We start from the raw sequence: 19709 nt of genomic DNA, 5'->3' as shown, positions 1-19709 counted from the left end.
GAGTTTTCTGATCATTTATTAACTTTAACTTTCATCTGAATATTAACATAATTTTCATGAATCATACAATTTTCAAAGGTCAAAATCATTTTTTATATCATGTTAGCAAAGGGTATTATAGGTATGCATGAGCACTCATGGTTGAGAATAGTACCAATCCTACTTAGCCTATTGATCTTTCATATTTCTAATTATAATATGCTTTTATTACTTTTCCAATAAATTGCCTTTAAAAACATGGGCTTTAGCGTATAACAATTCAGTGGATACTGATTTCCCAATAGTGGGCTCCGAGTCTGATTAATGGTTCCTGGCTAGAAAACTAAAGTGTTGCAGGGCTCCTATTAAGAGCACACCGTTGTGACAATATATTGTTACTTTAATCTGTACAGTAATGCTAGTGTGTTGGGTGATATTACAGAAAGTGTCGTCAACTTCCATTATACACAATATAAATGATGTTATAGTTAATTACAGGAATTCATTAAGTAAGCTTGTTTATTTAAAACAGATTTTAATCAAAACTTCCAATGTAAAGAATGTGCCTATTGCTTTCTAGATACTTAAATAAATAAAAAAATCTTTAAGAACAGAACATTAAAAATTCAGGCTATATCTAGGGAAGCTCTGAGGATGATGTAAGCATATGATTATCTTTGAATTAGTAAATTTTTCTATGCAAATCCAGAGTGCATTTCTATAACCATTTCAGAGAGGGTTGTACAGTAAAACTAGAAATGAAAAACAACCAAAATGTTTTTCCCTTTCCCTTTTGAAATGATGGCCCCCAAAGAATCAACATGAAATTCGGCTCATTAAATGTGAAGATAATGATCTGACTGCTACTGTCATGTGACTGATCTCCACAGGTTACAATTATGTTGTTTGTAATTTTTCCCTTTAATTTTTAGTTCCTGGTGTTCCCACAAATATAGCAATTTCTAATGTTCAGTCAACTAGTGCAACACTAACATGGGTAAAACCTGACAGTATCCTTGGATACTTCCAAAATTACAAGATAACCACTCAGCTGCGTGCTCAGAAATGCAGAGGATGGGAATCTGAAGACTGTGTTGAACATCGAAAAGTTCAATTCATCTATGAAGCAGACTTAACAGAAGAAACAGTGTATGGACTAAAGAAATATAGATGGTACAGATTCCAAGTGGCTGCCAGCACCAATGCGGGGTATGGGAACGCTTCTAATTGGATTTCTGCACAAACCCTGCCTGGCCGTAAGTACTGTCATGATCTATTTATTCATACTGCTTTCTGTTATGTTATGTCTGTATTAATAATTTCTACTTATTCCATTGTGTACAAAAATCACCCGATGGGAAAATAAATCACTATGCAAACTAAGTTATGCAACAACATATTTGTTTTTTATCTAAACAGAAATGAATGTAAAATTAAATTCCAGTGATTGCTAGAACTTTATATATACTCCTAGAACCTATGTCAACATCTAGAGTCTTATATTACAACCAGGAATTATGGGAACAATCTCTTGTGGAATACCATTAAGCCATATTGATTAGCCATATGAGGCTCTAGAGTGGTGTCTACATTTTCACTTTGAATATATTGGTTTGGGGACTTTTAAGTGGAATTCTCAATTTTTTTCTTGATTTCAGACCCACACAAATATACATAACAAGAACACTGTAAATGTGATGACCCTAATAGATGTGAATTTCTGGGAAAATAATGTAAAGTATCTGATACTCACCTGAAGATAGGAGAAGAAAAATAATATAAAGAAACATAATCTCTCATAATAATATCTACAGTTTAGCACTTTTATATTCAGGAAAAAGTCATAAATTTTTTTCTGGAAATCATTGAGTATAGATAGATAAAGATTGCTCTTGCACTTAAGTTTCATATTTTAAAATAAGTGGGCATCACATTTACTTAAAAAAAACATTAATACTCATGATTGAGTAAATCAATTTCTATTATTTATTCTGAGTCCTGTCCTCGTAGAAGTTATGAGGATTTCAATGAAATGTAAATGACTTACAAGTCATATTTTTCCCCTTTTTTAATTTATTATATTTGTGTTTTAATTTTACACATCAGCCATGGGTTCCCCTGTTCTCCCCATTCCCGCCCCCCCCCCCACCTTTCCCCAGCCCCTCCCCTCCATTCCCATCTCCTCCAGGGCCAAGACTCCCCTGGGGATTCATTTAAACCTGGTGGATTCAGTACAGGCAGGTCCAGTCCCCTCCTTCCAGGCTGAGCAAAGTGTCCCTGTGTAAGCCCAAGGTTCCAAATGGCCAGCTCATGCACTAAGGATAAGTCCAGATCCCACTGCCTAGGTGCCTCTCAAACAGTTCAAGCTATTCAATTGTCTCACTTATCCAGAGGGCCTGATCCAGTTGCGGGCTCCATAGCTTTTGGTTCATAATTCATGTGTTTGCATTAGTTTGGCTATTTGTCCCTGTGCTTTTCCAATCTTTGTCTCAATAATCCACACTCTTACAGTCCCTCCTCTTTCTTCACAATTGGAGTCCTGGAGCTCTATCTGGGGCCTGGCCTAGGATCTCTGCATCCACTTCCACCAGTTATTGAATGAGAGTTCCAGCATGACCTTTAGGGTGTTTGGCCATCTGATCACCAGACTAGGTCAGTTCAGGCTTTCTCTGGACCATTGGCAGTAGTCTACAGTGGATGTATCATTCTGGATTTCTGGGGACCTCTCTAGCACTTTGCTTTTTCCTGTTCTCATGTGGTCTTCATTTATCATGGTCTATTATTCCTTGTTCTCCCTTTCTGTTCTCGATCCAGCTGGGATCTCCTGCTCCCCTAAGCTTTCTTTCCCTCAAATCTTGCCCTTCATTACTCCCACTGTCGTCCAGGTTGTTCATGTAGATCTCATCCATTTCTCTGTCATTGGGCGTTCCCTGTGTCTTTCCTAGGGTCCTGTTTTCTAGGTAGCCTCCCTGGAGTTGTGTAGCAGTCTAGTCATCTTTGTTTTACATCTAGTATCCTTCTATGAGTGAGTACATACCATGTTTGTCTTTCTGAGGGCCCAACAGTCCAATTAAGAAATGGGCTATAGAACTAAACAGAGAATTCTCAACAGAGGAAGCTCAAATGGCTGAAAGATATTTAAGAAATTGCTCAACAACCCTAATTATCTGGTAAATGCAAATCAAAACGACTCTGAGATACCACCTTACACCTGTCAGAATGGCTAAGATCAAAAACACAGAAGACAGCTTATGCTGGAGAGGATGTGGAACAAGGGAACTCTCTTCCACTGCTGGTGGGAATGCAAGCTTGTACAGACACTTTGGAAATCAATGTGATGCTTCCTTAGAAAATTGGGAATCCATCTCCCCCAAGACCCAGCTGTAGCACTCTTGGGCATATACCCAAGGAATGCTCAATCATACCACAAGGGCATTTGCTCAGCTATGTTCATATCAGCATTGTTTGTAATAGCCAGAACCTGGAAACAACCTAGATGCCCTTCAACTGAAGAATGGATAAAGAAAATGTGGTACATATACACAATGGAGTAATACTCAGCAGAGAAAAACAGTGACATCATGAGGTTTGCAGACAAATGGATGAATCTAGAAAAAATAATCCTGAGTGAGGTAACCCAGACTCAGGAAGACAAGTCAAATTTTAAAAACCGCATTTACAGAGATGTTTTCTGAAAAGCTGTTTTGGGCCCAGTCCTAGCTCTTTAGAGTCAAAATAGCTACTCATACCAGCATTATTCAATGTAATATGCCCTCCTTTTTAGTTACTTTAAACATAGCAACAAAATACCTGACCAAAGTGATTTAAGAAAGAAAGGACTTAATTTAGCATATCGTTCCCCAGAGATACAAAGCCCCTAAGTGGGGAAGGTATGGTGGCTAGCGTGTCAATGACTGGAGTAGGAACTGGAAGTAGGCCAGGCTATAAACCCTCAGGATCCGCCCTTTGGTGAGGTACTTCCTCCTGAAAGCCCCTTTTCACTAAAGGTTCCACAATCTTCCCAAAATGTCCAGTAGTTGGTCATGAAATAGTCAAACATGATCTGGTCAGGGACATTTTATATTAAAAGACAACACTCTTTAAATATGGAGTTTATATTGCTCCTCTCTTGATCAAGCCTCTAATTTAGGGATTTTTTTCAAACTAAAACTAAATTTTCCTGAAAGAGTTTGTTCTCATTTGCAAACAGACAGACAGGCAAAGACTGACAGACAAGCAAAGACTGACAGACAGACAGACACATTCACACAGACAGACAGACAGACACACAGACAGACACACACACACACACACACACACACACACACACACACGATTTTTTAGTGACAAATGGATTCTGTTGTAGGTCTTTATAGCAAAAAAAATAAAAAATAAGCTTTTATCTAGAGCATTTATTTGGTTTCCTGAATGTATCTTTTGTTACAGTTCCTTGGAATGCCTGGTGTCATTTTTTTACAGTGATTGACAAATGTTGTTCAGTGTAATTTTGCACTTGATGTAGAACCCCCAAAACTCAAATTTTTAACACACTGCTTTTCCTGGTCCTTTTCTTTTATACTCCTGTTTTTCTGGAAGATTTTCCCCTGGATTTTTTGTTTGTTTGTTTTCCTGACCTTCCTATCAGTCCTTCCTTGGTCTCTCTTGCCAATTTTTCCTGCTCTGTCTTAATACATACTTGTCTTTTTCTTTAATATTACAGAGCATCTTGGAGATCTTATATTAGTAACTTTCTTCTGTCCTATAGTTTTAAGTCTACTTAAGTATTGATTATCCTCAGATCTCTATTTATAGTCCCAAATGCTTCCAAGAACTGCAGATCAGTACATTTTTATGATTGACGGCATTAGCATTAGGCAGGTATGTGTGATAAACCTCTTGAAATAAGCACAATCTAAACACCAAATCTCCCCATATTTATCCTTTGCTCATATATACTATTATTGATTTGCTTGCAGAAAACAAAAATCCAGATAGTGTTCCTTTCTTCTTCCATCTGTCTGGGATTAACTTAACTAAGTGTGCTAACTTGACTGGTTTCTTAACTATAAGACTGACTTTTTAATCCTAAAATAGCTGACTTGTAACCACTTTGCCTTACCTTTAGCTCCATTTGTGCTATGGTATTTGGTATTTTTACTGCTAAAATTCCCTATTTTGTTTTCTTTTGGATAAAATGTTATATCTTGTCTTTCTTAGCATGAACAGAGAAAATATTTATATAGCCTTCTATTTAATGATTCATTCATGTTTAGGATTATTCATGACAACTACCTCTAAAATACCCATGTAGTTATTTTTTCAGCATTTTTTATTATTTAAATTTTTTCATTTTACATTCCAATCCCTGTTCCCCCTCCCTCCCCTTCTCTCAACCCCCCATCTCGCCCTTAACCTGACCCATCCCCTCCTCATAGGTGGTAAGGCTTCCCTTGGGTAGTCAACACAGGCTGGCATACTACTTTGGGGCAGGACCAAGTTTTTATAGCACTATCTTACATTGAATAAATAATTACCTAGCCATTATGCTAATCGTGCTTAGACAACCACATTCTTGAGTTTTATTAATGCAGCTTCCCTATCATGTCTTCAAGACACTATCTCATAGAAGGCATCCTGGTCCTGCAGTTCTTAGAACCTTCCAACCCCTCTTTCATGGTGTTTCCTGACCCTTGGGGACAGGGTTGCATTGTACATTTAACCAATTGGGTTTAGGCACCTGTTCTTTGCATTTTGGTCAGTTATGAATGTCGGTAATAATCACCGTCTGCAGCAAAAATAAACTCCTTGGATGAGAAAAAAAGTATAGCAACTATGGGTATGATGATAAGTATTCAGACTACTGTTGGAAATTCTTTTTGTTTAGAAAAATGGAAATAGACACATAAAGATGAAATAATTGGCAAAGCTATGACCTAAGGTGCTTCAAGTGGTAGGAGTAGGCAAAATGACAAATTAATCTTGGTAGAAAGTGCAACATTCAACATAACGAAGAAACTTTATAGCCTGGGAAACTGTGTGTTATTGCAAAGAGTATCACATGGAATAGAGTGTGTGGATTTAAGACAGTTGAATGATATTAACAATGGAAAAGGAGCAGAGAACATGTGTTATCTAAAGACCATGTTTCCTCTGGTCCAACTCTTAGGTCCTCTGGTGTATAGTAGGGAATAGCAAGGTTAAATATTTTTAAATGAACACATTGACTTTTTAACTTGCAGTTAATTTTTTAAAATTAAAAAATACGTTCCCAAACACATCACATCTGGCCTGTTCATTTGCAACTTTGGATTAGAATAGGCCCTTTTCTCAGTGTCTTATATGAAAGTTTCCATCCTGCAGCCTCTGACTGGCTTGCTCATGAATTGCCTGCCTCTACCTCCTCACTCTGTCGGGAAGTAAACTCTCCAAATGCTCAAACTCTTGCAGAGACACTTAAGGCTACTAGAGATTTGTTTAATTAGCATAAAAGGTTATCATGTCAATTCAGAATCTGGCATATAAAGCAAGAAAGTTGGATTCTTAACAGTCCATGTACTTGGGTTTCTAGTTGAATACTATTCCATACCCTACTTTTTGCACTTCTTACCCATTGTTAAGACTTTGTTACCATATTAAGTTTGCAAAAACAGATGAAAAAAATTACATTCATTTTGAGATTAGTCAAGTTGTATGGGTATTTTCAACCCTTCCAGGTGTGGAAAAGAAATAACTATGTTAATCTTAGTAACTAGAAAAAGAAAATAGTTACATAGTGATTAGGACAATATATGTATGTATATCTTATTATATATGTATATAATATATTATTAAATTAAATATTATTATATAATGTATAATATACATGTTACATATACACTAAACATATATTGTCCTATTCAGCATGCAACTATTTTCTTTTTCTTATTACTATTATAATTGGAAAAAATTTGGAAAAATATAATATTATATATATGATATGTACATAATATATATGCAAACATATACATTTTCACTATGCAACTACTTTAATTTTTCAGTTATAATATAATAATATATAATATACATACATGTTAAGATATACATACATATATGATTTAGAAAACAAAAAGGCACTACATGTATTTATATTTAGCATATATGTACCTTTGCTACATGTGTTATATATATGTGAAATAATATTTTAAAATAAAAAGCATTAATACACTCAAATATTTAAAAATCTTAAAGAGTAGTTATATTTTAAGTAGTCAAAATCAAGACTGGGGAATATATAACTTTTTGCAAATAATCATTTACATATATAAAGTTATATACGTGTATGTGTGCATATTTTAGCTTTGTGAAAATACATTATGTTTTTAGCATTCATAAATTTCATAGCCCTTAATATGAGAAGTCTTTTGTGTGTAGGTATAATAAATTAATTATTTAAATAATGAAGAGTTATTTACTTTTCTTATATTCTAAGGAATATGGCAACTTGGTATAATAGAAAAAAACATTTTTCTAATGATAAATATATTTTAATTTCTGAGTTACATATATGTACAATAGAGTACAATTTTATTAATTTTTATGAAGCCAAGGAGAATCCAATTTTATTTTAATAAAAGACTAAAATAAACTACATACATATATATGTATAATTAACAGATGTATACATGTACTACATGTATGCTCTCATGGTGAAATAACATTTAAAAAAAAAAGGAATTAGATGTAGATATATGGTACACACCTTAAATCCCAGCACTTGGGAGGCAGAGGCATGTGGACCTCTGTGAGATCAAGGCCAGCCTTGTCGACATAGTGAATTCCAGGACAACCAGAGTTTCATAGTGAGACCTTGTCTCAAAGAAAACAAGAGAACACAAACAAACAATAAAAAGGAATTAAAAAGACCGAACAAAAATCTCTTTAAAGGCAGTAAAGTTTTCAGCACTTAAATAATGCTTAGTTTTCTTCATATCAAAAATTAGTAAACATTTTATAAAATCAAATGATCCAGATGAAAATAATGTTTTATATTATTATCTACAATTAGAAGATGGTATGCTGTTTCATGATATAACTTAAGACAAAATTAATTTAATTCCGTAACTGAATTAGATGATCCTGAAGTAACAATATAAAATCAATGTTTCATATAAGTGTGTGCTTGCTCTAACTGTGGCAAGTTGTAGCTTAGCATTTATTAGTACAATATCTTACTAACACTTGGAGGTTTTAAAAAAATGTGATAATGCTTGATGTATAGTCTGAAATTAAACGGTTCAGAATTTAAATAACAAAAAAAATGTCAAAGTATGAATCACAAGGGTAAAGGCTTGTGTATAACATAAGAAATGTTATTATTGTATCTCCCTGGGCTCATAAAGAAGAGCAACAGGCCAGAACCTCTCAGGAATCGAGTTAGGATGCAAACTGAGAGCCAAATTGTCTTACTCTATGAATCTGCAAACAAACCAGAATGAACAGAGGAAACAATACCCAGCCAATTCAAGATAATGTTTCTTTCCCTCTTGTACTGTGATCTCCATAATTGAAGCAAATATTTTATCCTTAAGTCATTTCTATAGTAATCACATCTCTATTTCATTCTCTGTGTATATAGACACAAAGCACAAAATTACGTGTTTATTTTACTTAAAACATTAACTCGCATATTATTATATCTATCCATTTCCCCCCTGATTATCCATACCCTCAATTTGAGTTGTGTAGTGGGAGAGTACAGCATCGAAATCTGTTAAATCTTTGTGTTGTACAACAGGCATGTATAATATTAAGGAAATATACAACATTGAGGAAGGGATGGTGTAAATTAGTATAGAGAAACAGGAATCTGATAATGTGTGTCTCCTATAGACCACCAGGACAGAGTGACTGTAAGAAAGGAAAATTCCTGGGATAGAGCTTAGGTTGTGAAAACCACAGGATACCATACTCATGAGGAATTTTAACTACCCAAACATCTGTTGGGTTAAAAAAATTCAAAAAAACATGCCTCATCAAAGAATTTTCTAAGGAATGTCACTTTACAAACTAAAAAAGAAGAAAAGGCAAACAGAGGGCTGAGTATATGCACCTTAATGTGTTTTAAAAAAATGTTAATGCATTGCCATGTATTTACTTTTCTTAATTTAAGTTGCAAAATATGCTTACAAGCAATGTTAGAGAACACAAGTAGAGAGACACAATGCCAAAGTGATGATAGCTGTAAATTGGAACACTGAATCCAAGACACACACACAAAATGCACTGTCTGGGTAGAAATACACTGTTAGAATAGTTCTATCCTGCTGTCATGAGGGGAGATGAAATGATTAGAATTCATTCTATAAATGAAATTAATCTGACGCTATTAAAAGTTGTCTATACTAGCTACCTAGGACTATCAAATCTGTCCTTTAAAAATGTCTCCTTTAGACCTGTGTATTGATGTTACTGGTCTAACCATTTTAGGTTTCCAAAGATTCGATTACCAGCCTCCTCTGTACCCTGACTAGTCTTTTCCTCCTTTTTATTTCCTGGTTCAACAAATTAAACACCTGATTATCTAGTGGTTGAATGTGGCTACTAAGAAACCATTCTCAGTTCTTATTTTTGGTGATGCTCACCACCCAGGAGTCATTATCTGAGGCTAATGGACTTTCGTGTTTAAATCTTTCTTGTCTTTGTATTTATTTTTCTTTAGCGAAGGGCTGTAAGAATATTCTTCATATTCATCTTCTAGATCAATACCAAAGATACTTGAACATCTGTCCTGTTTTTTTTATAAATAATTTTTTTCTTTATTCTTATGTGTTTTAAATTTTATACATCAGCCATGGGTTCCCCTGTCCTCCCCTCTCCCACCCCCACCCCCGCCTTCCTCCCAGCCCCTCCCCTCCATTCCCATGTCCTCCAGGATCAACAACCTAGATGTCCTTCAACTGTCCTGTTTTCTAATTCTTACCACACCACTTCCATGATGAAAACTTTTTGGTTTTGTTGGCCTGTGTGTAATTTCAGTAATTTTTATACTGCCATTTATGCCTTTATGCTCCTGGATTTCTGCTGTTCTTAGTGTTCCTCTCATCCTCTTTTGAAGATCAGACACCTTTTCTTTCCAAATTATATTTTTGAAAACGTCTTCAAGACATATCCTTACTGGCTTGTGCCTTCCAAAATGTGTTTCTAAAATCTTAAACAAATTACTTCATAATTTATATATATTTTTTTGATGGGACTTCAAGTGCCTTAAAAACAGAAATAATTGGTTAACCATTACTTACATATTCTTCCGTTCCTCATGTATTTGTACCTATAATGTACTACAGATATTGAAGAAAGCCATGTGACTTGGTGAACAAACATTTAAATTCAAATCTATGTTTCAAAATAATTCATATAAATTTTCTTTGATTGTTCTCTGAATCTTGTCCTTCAAATATTTGTATAGGTGTTGTTACAAGTAAAATTTATCCAGTGAGTTAATCTCCACATAGGATGGGTTTAGCTCTTTTTTATTTTAAGACATGGTCTACTTAATGTTTTTAAGAATTTTGGGTTTTCTTTTTATTAATTAGCATAAATCTGAATTTTTATAAAGGAAAGAGTATGTACATAATATTTCTGTCAGGATCTCAAACAGTGAAGGAATAGCTTTCTAGAATGAATCTAAACATTAACAATAATTTATACTCTTTAGAATGCTTGAAGAATTCAAAGTTCATAAACAACTTGCTAAAATAATGAAGTATAATAAATGTACATAGTAAAGGAAGATTATTCACACAGGAAACAAAGGGGAAACACAATGTTAATACCTAGGTTATGACCATACAAGTAAAAGACAGTTGGGTAAAGGAATCTTCAGAGATGGATACAAACAAATACTGTTTCATGATATTATTTAATAATTACTGTCAAGTGAGCTTTTCCAAATTATTAAACAAATGTCCCAGAATTCAATACAAACAAAAGAATATGCAAGAAGAGTCCCAGGGAGGGCCCAGTATCTATAGGGTAATGGAAGCCAGAGGCTTTGAACCAGAACTCATTTGCAACGAACACTTACAAGTAAAGATGTATAGACTAAAATATATGCTTTGTGGCTCACTGTGTCACACTACAGCTTCCACAAAGAGATTTTTAATCTTTCCTTTAAATTAAATTAAATTGAATTAAATTAAATTAAATTATTATTTTGGTGAGGGGAGGAGGTTGTAAGGGCAGAGGATGGATACAAAGGGATGATGGGGGAGATGAATGGGACTGGGATGCATGATGTGAAATCCACAAAGAATCAATAAAAAGTTAAAAATATTTTCATTGAAATTACATTAACATAAGCAAAAAGACTGTTTTGCAACAAACATACTAAATTAAAGCAAAAGAAATTATAAAAGTTATCACCGTATTTTTTTTTAAAATCAATGTTTTTAGAGCCCACTCTTCAGAGTAAGGAAATAACTACCTCTGTCCTATTTATCCCTCAACTCTGGTTTGTTTCAGAATTAAAATCGTTGTCCTCCTTTCTCAGTACCAACTTCAAATCTCATTTTTAGTTGGATTTGCTTTCACTCTACAGAGAATAGTCTTTCATTTGGTTCAGAAAGATCTGTGAATGAGGATTCGTGCAGTGGGAGTTTGGGTCTATAACTTTACCTCACCAGCATTAGTTATCAAATCAGCAAAAATCCAACTGCTTCTTTATTTTCTAAGATATAATTAAAAAAACCCTCTAGTTGACTATGGAAAACTCAAAAAAAAAAAGAAACATGACTGCTGTAAGTCAGATCTCAGGTACGTTTTTGTTACTGAAAAATGTTTTTATTTATTTATTTTCATAAAATATATTTGATAATATTCTTTCTTCTCTCCCAATGCTGACCAGAACCTCCCTCTTCACCTCCTAACTCACATAGTTTTATGCTCTCTCTCTGTGTCACAAAGAATAAAAATAAAAAATCAGAACAAGCAAGCAAAAAAGAAATACTAAAAAAAAAAAAAAATTAAAAAAGATAAAAGGCACACAAAAGAAATGGAATCTGTTTTGTGTTGGCCAAGTACTTTGGGAATAGGACCTGCCCTAAAGTACAGTAGGTATACCAGTGGTATGATACTCCATTGGAGAAAACTGATTTTCCTTTTCCTAACAGTTGCAGATTGTAAATAGCTTCTTGATTAGGGGTGTGAGTTTGTGTACACTTCCCCTTTTCCTTGTTGGTAGTTTTTATCTGGTTTGAACTTGTGGAAGTCTTGTGCATGCTGCCACAGCTTCTGTGAGTTCACACATGCACCGACACAGTTGTGTCTGGATGGAACAGTTTTCTGGGGGTCATCCGTGTCCTCTGCCTCTTACAATATTTGGGGCTCATCTTTCATACAGAATCCTGAGTTTTGAGGGGAGGGGTTTTACAAAGATATTCCATTTAGAAACAATGCTTCAAAGTCTTCCACATTCTGTACATTGTCCACTTATGGGTCTCTGTTTCTTCCTGTCTAGTCCAAAAAGCTCTTCTGAAGGGAGTTGAGTGATGTATTGATCTACAGATCTAGCATTATGCTATTAAGTGGCATTTTCTTGCTGTGGTCCTTTAACAGAATAACATTAGCAGATTTTCCTTGAGGACCCCTGACCTATGTTGTCTGAGGTTCTTTGCCACCTTAGCATATGAGGTATGGGTTCCATATTGTGGAACGGGACTTAAAATCAGAACATGGTTGGCTACTTCCATAACATTTTTGTCACAATGCATCAGTATTTCTTACAGGCTGGTCTCAGCTGTAGGTTTCAGGGTTTCTAGCTGGGTGATACTGATAATTACTTTTGTTGGGCTGGGTAACTAAATTGAGAGCTATGGGTTCCATTGTTCAGAACAATGGTAGCAAGAGTCCACGGTCGTGTCATGGACTCACACAGCCCTAAGGACTGCACATCTGTACTGTCATGTACTTTGTTCATCTGTGGCCTTGAACCTGCACTCTCACACCTTAACAGGACTGGGAAAATCCTCCTCTGAGTGTTGTAAAATGACCAGTAAGTGACCAAGCATGGCTGTGTGTACATGAAATTTCAGCATCTGAGAAATGGAGGTGAGAGATAATGAGTTTGAGGTCATTGTAGTCTCCACATTGACTTCAAAAGCAGCCTATAATAAACAGACATTTTCTTGAAAAGAAACAGGGTGTGAAGTCAGCACAGTAACAGTACGGACATTACCCAGAGTGGAATAGTGCCAAGTACTGTTACAAAGAGCATCTGCCAAGATAATATTGACGAGAAATATCAGCAAGGTTATCAAATTAATCTACCAAAATATATCCCAATATATTGTCAGAAAAGGGTTCCTACAGAGTCTTAATGTTTTCAGAATGTAAATAAAAATTCTTTTAAAATCTCATATGTATAAGCAAATTGTATGCCTTTTTCTAAAGTACTAGAAATGAGAGATACATGAAATTACAAAAATATCACTGTGTGATATTAATAGCTCTAACTAATTGGTCTAAGAAAGATATGGATATCTTTATCCACATTTTTAGCAAGTAATCCAAGCATCTCCAATTATAAATGAATGAGATGGGGCTTTCTGTAACACCCCTACCCTCAAAGTATACATTGGAGGTTTTTTAAAATCTCTCTTTTTTTTTAAATTTTCTTTAATGATACCCAAATGATAATAATACCTAAATTATGCCCTATAACTAATGAGCAAGAGAGAAAAACAGCCATGTTTATTTTGGCCCTCATGTTCTATTCTGCTTCCGGTCTTAAATGATTTTTCATTATTTATAAGTCTCTTTCCAAGACAGACTGGAGTTGGGTACATTTCCTTATGCTGTTATGGAACACAATTACCTATTATGCTCTAGAAACTTGGGAGACTGGAAGAAGCAGTGGAATAGTGAACGTATTCCATAGTTTATCCATCACCAAGATGACATAGCGGTAGGCCAGTCTGTGGAGTGACTGTTCTCAGAAGCTTGTGTCCCCATGTTGATCACTAGCTCCCAAATTCCTATACAGCTATCCTCCCAGCCATCATAGAGGCAGGAAGCAGCTAATCTACCCCCATCTCTACCATTGCTACTATATTTCCAAAGGTAGTTGACATTAGAAAGCAATGATACTTACTTGTGGACAATAAATAACTGTCCTGGGTGCATATTAATTGATTGTGCCTTTCCCCAGGGTTCAATTGATTTAGTGTGAAGTACAGCATAGTTGGTAGTTATTTTTTCTCATGACTATTGAGGATAATACAGATGCTGCTGGTCTGAAGTCACTATTTTGCAAAGTAATTTTGCAAAAATGATACAATTCTAGAAAAATATATATTGTTCTAAGTCTAGTACAATATTGGAATGTTTTAATTATTATCTGGCAATGCTAGTGTTATAGTAGAATTTGTTTGTATTTCATTCATTGCATTTCTTTAGTAAACTGGTCTGAAATGATAACAGATAACGCCTTTAAGAATTAAATGATATATCTATATGGTAAAGTCTAATAGTGTGATCATCCATTAATCATTTTCCATACTTATTATATGGTGTAATTTGACAAATTCTTAAGTTTGCAGTGCCTGCTCTTTGTGGTGCTGTTATGTTGTTGTGAGTAACTAAACAGCAATATTAAGGTGTGTAAAATGAAAGGAAATATTTCATATACTAACAATGTTATCCCATTCCAGCCAAGGAAACCATGGTCTCTAGGGAAAGACAATCTGATATCACATTCATGGGACCACTGGACAGAGGCATGCACTGCGATGCTCTTACTGTGTAGAAACATTGCGAATGTGTTTCTTTGGGTGCCTTTAATGCTTCAGGTCCTTTACATACAAAGACTATACATGCCAACTACATTTTCTCTAGTCTTTAGAGATACCTGAAACACAAAGCTAATTCTTCCAGGTCCTGTGTCAAAGTCGGCTCACAGTCGTAGAGGTTGTTGATGCCTTTGCAACAGAGAAGCTATAGAACCATTCACTTAGTGATGATGGCTGTTAGGAATCTTGTGGTCCAGCATGTCCAATTCTGAACTACCATAACCTGACTAGAGGCATTTTTAAACAAAGTTTAAACTGAGCTTGAATGAAAAGAGACATAAAGAAAACTTTAATTACAATTCATAGACCTTGAGATTTTCAACCTTGTGAACTGCTGTCACTTTTTATTTTTATTTAACATGTATACTTTTAGGAAATTCACCCAAAGAAGGATACACTTAAAACAACAATTGAGTACTTACTATAATGGTTTCAACACTAATTTATAGCGATATGTAGAAGGCAACACTCTGAATAAGTCTTTGAATATGACACTGATGATAGTGTAATATCAGGCACACCAAAAGATATTGGTAATTAAAGTCGTTCAGACTTGGGGGACAGTCAAACTTTTATATGGACTAGGCAAAATGATGGTCTATCCAGACTCACCTTTCAGCTAATGCACTTAGCACAGAGACACAGATGGATGGGAAAGATGACCCTGACCCACATAAGACCCACATTCCTGTGCAAGGATAGAAGCATGAAAATCAGGAAATTATGGTTATTAGTTGCAGAAAATGCATTATTGTGAAAACCAGGAGGAAAGTGCTCATGAGAGGAAGTGATTGGATTATGGGGAATGAGAGAATAAGGATAGATCATGCCTACTGAGTAAATTGCCGTGATTTATAAGAGAGAAGGTATAGTGATATCTTGGCCCATTAGTGACTAGATTCATTTCACAAACAATCCTAAATCAGAATGTGACAGTTTATGGGGAGACAAACAATGTCTCCCAAAGATGCTTAAAACTTACTGAGCTCTCAAACTGGTAGAGTTTGAGCCTGCATAGCTTTGCCTCTCTTAGCTTTCTTTATTTAGTATTTAGCTAAATATTTTTTGTGTTTTCTTTTTATGTGTCTATAGTAATAGATTACCTTACACTATAGCCAAGGAAGAAAATAATGCTGGTGTATTTTATTAGGCATTTTTGGAATTTTAATAAATTCCACATAAAAGTTACCTAGAAGCCTTTGAGATATTTGAGTGCTTACATAATTTGAAAGATGATAAAATAATTGAATACAGGTTTATAAAGGATAATCTTTTGATATTTTAAATATTTCTTTCAAATTTACTATGAATTAAATAATTATTTTTCATTTCTTCAGATAGAATACATATTGTTTTATACAAATACTATACTCATATATTTGCTATGTATATTTATTTGTATTTCATGGTTTCAATTTAGGAGTTCTAATTTTTCATCACTCTAGTTGATGAAATATGAAATTTTTCACAGAAGTGGTTGACACAGGTTACTTTTGTGTAAAACAGGCAATTTTGTCATTAAAATTTACTGAAAATGCAAATATAGTTTAGAGTGATTATTTCTTAAAAGAAAGAAAGTATGAAAGAAGATCAAGTTCAGAGAGCTCAAGAAATGACATTTTCACATAGATCAGCAAGGGGCTGGATAGCTTACTTAAAAAAATGTTCGATCAGTGTGTGGAACATAAAATATTTAGTTTCATGGGTGGGTGGACGTGTCATGAGTGATTTCTGAATGTCATGTTTCTCTCTGCTCTGCTTGTGGTAGCTTGCACTCCCTGATGGGGGCTTTGATTGCTTGCACTGAAGGAATGCTTGCAGGATTGGCATTTTACACTAAGAGATAAAAAGTCAAAGCAAGGCATTTTGCTTCTTTCTGAGCTGGTATACAGATGTACTTGCAAATCCTTCCTGGGAGAGAGATCCGGATCTGCTCTGTACTAAGACTTAAAGATGCATACTGCAGTCCAAGAAGATGTTTACATATTCTCTTGAAAATATTTCCAAAACCAAGCTAACATCAATACTGAAACAAAACTCAAATTACCACCCTTAAGTCAGGACAATTCTCAATAATTGTTCATGATGTCATGGCACTAGCAAGAAGAAGAACTTGCCTGGTGGGGTACTTGTCTTAAAGTACAATCCTAGAAGCTCTGAGCTTGGTCATTTCATAGAGAAGAATCTGCTAGTTTCAAGAGATATTTTCTTCTTTGATCTATTTGATTCATGGGGTATGCAGGGCATGAAGGCTCCTCCCTTCATAAGTGTGATTAAGGTTCCTGTAAAAGAGACCTCATAGAGCATTCAGCTAAATTGCCCTTCTGCTTTCTAGAATATAATGACAGAACACTTCAAGTATGAAGTAGGCATCAGGAACCTTAATTTACAGTGGACTCTTCTACTTCATGATAATAATCTATGATATTTGGATTGTTTTGCTCAGGAGATTCTAAAAATATGCTAGCATTACCCTTGAAGACACTGAATCCTCAGGTCCTCACTTCCTCTTTCATGTTTACTCAATGTCTAGGCAGGATTCATTTTGCATTTCAATGTTATTATTAAAGTATATATTACATGAACTAACTTTGCCACCCAAATTCCACACTATGCCCTATGCCACTATCTTTGAGACTAGATAACTAATAAAGAATATGTATTTGTTTACATATAGTAATCTAGAGGATGGGAAGTGAAAGATAACACCAGAATATTTGGTCGTCTGGGGAGGTTTGCAATCTCTGGGGAGGACACATGCTAGCTATATCTTCACAAGATAGAAGGCTGAAGGGCAAATTAACTGAATGCTCTATGAAGCTTCTTGTATATAGTCCTTAAACCTACTCCTTACATGAGGAGCTCTTATGACCTCATCACCTCTAAAGGTGATGCTTCTTTATGCCATCCTTTTGACTGTAATGTTTCAACATCTAAATTTCAGAGGGGCATACACAAAGTATAACAACATCATAAATGTCTTTCTGATATTGGAATGAACTTGGGTCTTTTCAGGGAATGTTACTCACTTGTACTACATGCACCAGCCTTATTGAAGACATCTCAACATATAACGGATTTCCTGAATTTTTAAGTCATTTTTGCAGAGGCTGTGAAATACAACATCATGGCACCAGTCAATTTTATTGGCAGTTAATAGTGGCTTGAGTTAATTCATATCAATGCATTCACTTGTTCTTCAGCTACCTGAGTTTCTTCCTAAATGCTGAATGAATATGCCTTTTCTTGGTTTTGCCATTTTATTATTTACAGAATGAACTCCATATTTTTCAGCGTAGAGATCAAGCACTCCATAACTAGGTTCCAAAGTTACTCTTCAGGGATTGCTATTTAATTCCATTGTTCCTGCTATTTCATTCCCGTGATATGTACATTTCCTGAATTTAGAAATTCTGCATCTTTTTGGTACCATTCTGGCATTCTGGTAGATTTTAGGAGCTCATTTCCAGAGTAATTTATTTGTAGCCTTTACAACGAGATCCTGAGCAGCACCACTTTGCTGTTTTGATGTGCAGGAATGGAGAAGGATATTAAATCATATTTAATGTGTTGGCTAGTTTCATGTCAGCTTGACAAAGGCTGAAGAAATCTGGGAGGAGGGAACCTCAATTAAGAAAATTCCTCCATAAATTCCCGCTGTAGGACATCTTCTTAATTAATTAGTGATTGATGAAAGGAGGACCCAGCCATTGTGGTGGTACCATCCCTGGGCTGGTGGTCCTGGGTTCTATAAGAAAGCAGGCTGGGCAAGTCATGAGGAGCAAGTGAAGAAGCTGCTCCTCATGTGAAGGATCTTCATGACTCCACATCAGCACCCTTCTAATTCTAGCTGTCTCACAAACTGAAAACACACACAACTTTTGATAAATTTCCAAAATTCTGGTGGATCATGAATATGACTGATGTAGCCAATAAAGATTAGAGTTACTGCATAACTATATCTTACTCTACCTCTCAACAAAAGCATAAAACCAACACAGTTTGCAATCACATGATGATATTTTAAACAATGCCATCATTTTATACTAGTTCCCATCTTCAACTATGATTTTTGTCTCTTTCGGTAATCAAATGTTTCTGAAAGATTTGTGTTAAGACAGTTGTGCCAAGTTATTTACTTCTAAATAAAATATTTATTTATACAAATGGTGTAATTACGCATTCTTTTAGACACATTATGTCAAATTTAAGTATCATGCCTTATGATTTTAATTATTTTATGTGGAAGTCATTTATGTATAGTAACTAGCTTACAAATCTGGTCTTGTGATTAACCTTTAGCATGTTTGTGACCTGTAAATGAATGTAGAATTAATTCATTGTGACTATCCATTTTCCATGGTCTTTCCTTTTATACTGTAGCAAGTACTACCTAATGGGGCAGAGTAATTGATTTCCTATTGTTGCAGCTCCCGATGGTCCTCCTGAAAATGTGCGTGTGGTTGCAACATCCCCCTATGGTATCAATATCAGCTGGAGTGAACCTGCTGTCATAACAGGACCAACATTCTATTTGATTGATGTCAAATCGGTAAGGCATGTCTTACCTACTCTGAAAGGCAGTATAAAACATGGTTCATGATGCAGATTATTTAGTCAGATTTTGTACCATGGTCTTTGGTCCTTTCATAGATTGGTTAGCTTAGGCATTGACTCTGTAGTTACCAACTGCTCAACAACAATAGCTTCAATGCATGTTTCTTTTATTCTCAGGGCAAAGACTGCATATGTCAGAAAGTTGTGAAATTTAATTTAAAATACAGTGAATGGTGTCTTTTGGAATAGGGTGAGAAGGAAGAGATGTTCAAGAAGCAGTCTCCCAAATAAAGTCTGAAGAGAAAAATGTTGAAAAAATTTTGGAGGGCATGAAAGGAAAATGAGAAGAGA

The 19709-nt window shown here is 35.1% G+C and overlaps 1 protein-coding gene across 1 annotated transcript in view; it reads left to right on the top strand.

Moving 5' to 3' along the window:
• The window catches only part of Ptprq (protein tyrosine phosphatase receptor type Q), a 188430-nt gene that overhangs the window by 104649 nt on the left and 64072 nt on the right, over positions 1 to 19709 (top strand). The window contains exons 26-27 of the mRNA XM_036170023.1: positions 912 to 1235; positions 19232 to 19353. Of these exons, the coding sequence (XP_036025916.1) occupies positions 912 to 1235; positions 19232 to 19353 (446 nt within the window). The remainder of the gene's footprint in view (positions 1 to 911; positions 1236 to 19231; positions 19354 to 19709) is intronic.

This window comes from Onychomys torridus, chromosome 20 (genome assembly GCF_903995425.1).
Source record: "Onychomys torridus chromosome 20, mOncTor1.1, whole genome shotgun sequence".
Taxonomy (NCBI): Eukaryota; Metazoa; Chordata; class Mammalia; order Rodentia; family Cricetidae; genus Onychomys; species Onychomys torridus.
Note: the sequence above shows the minus strand (reverse complement) of the source record. Positions and strands in the feature narration are given on the sequence as shown.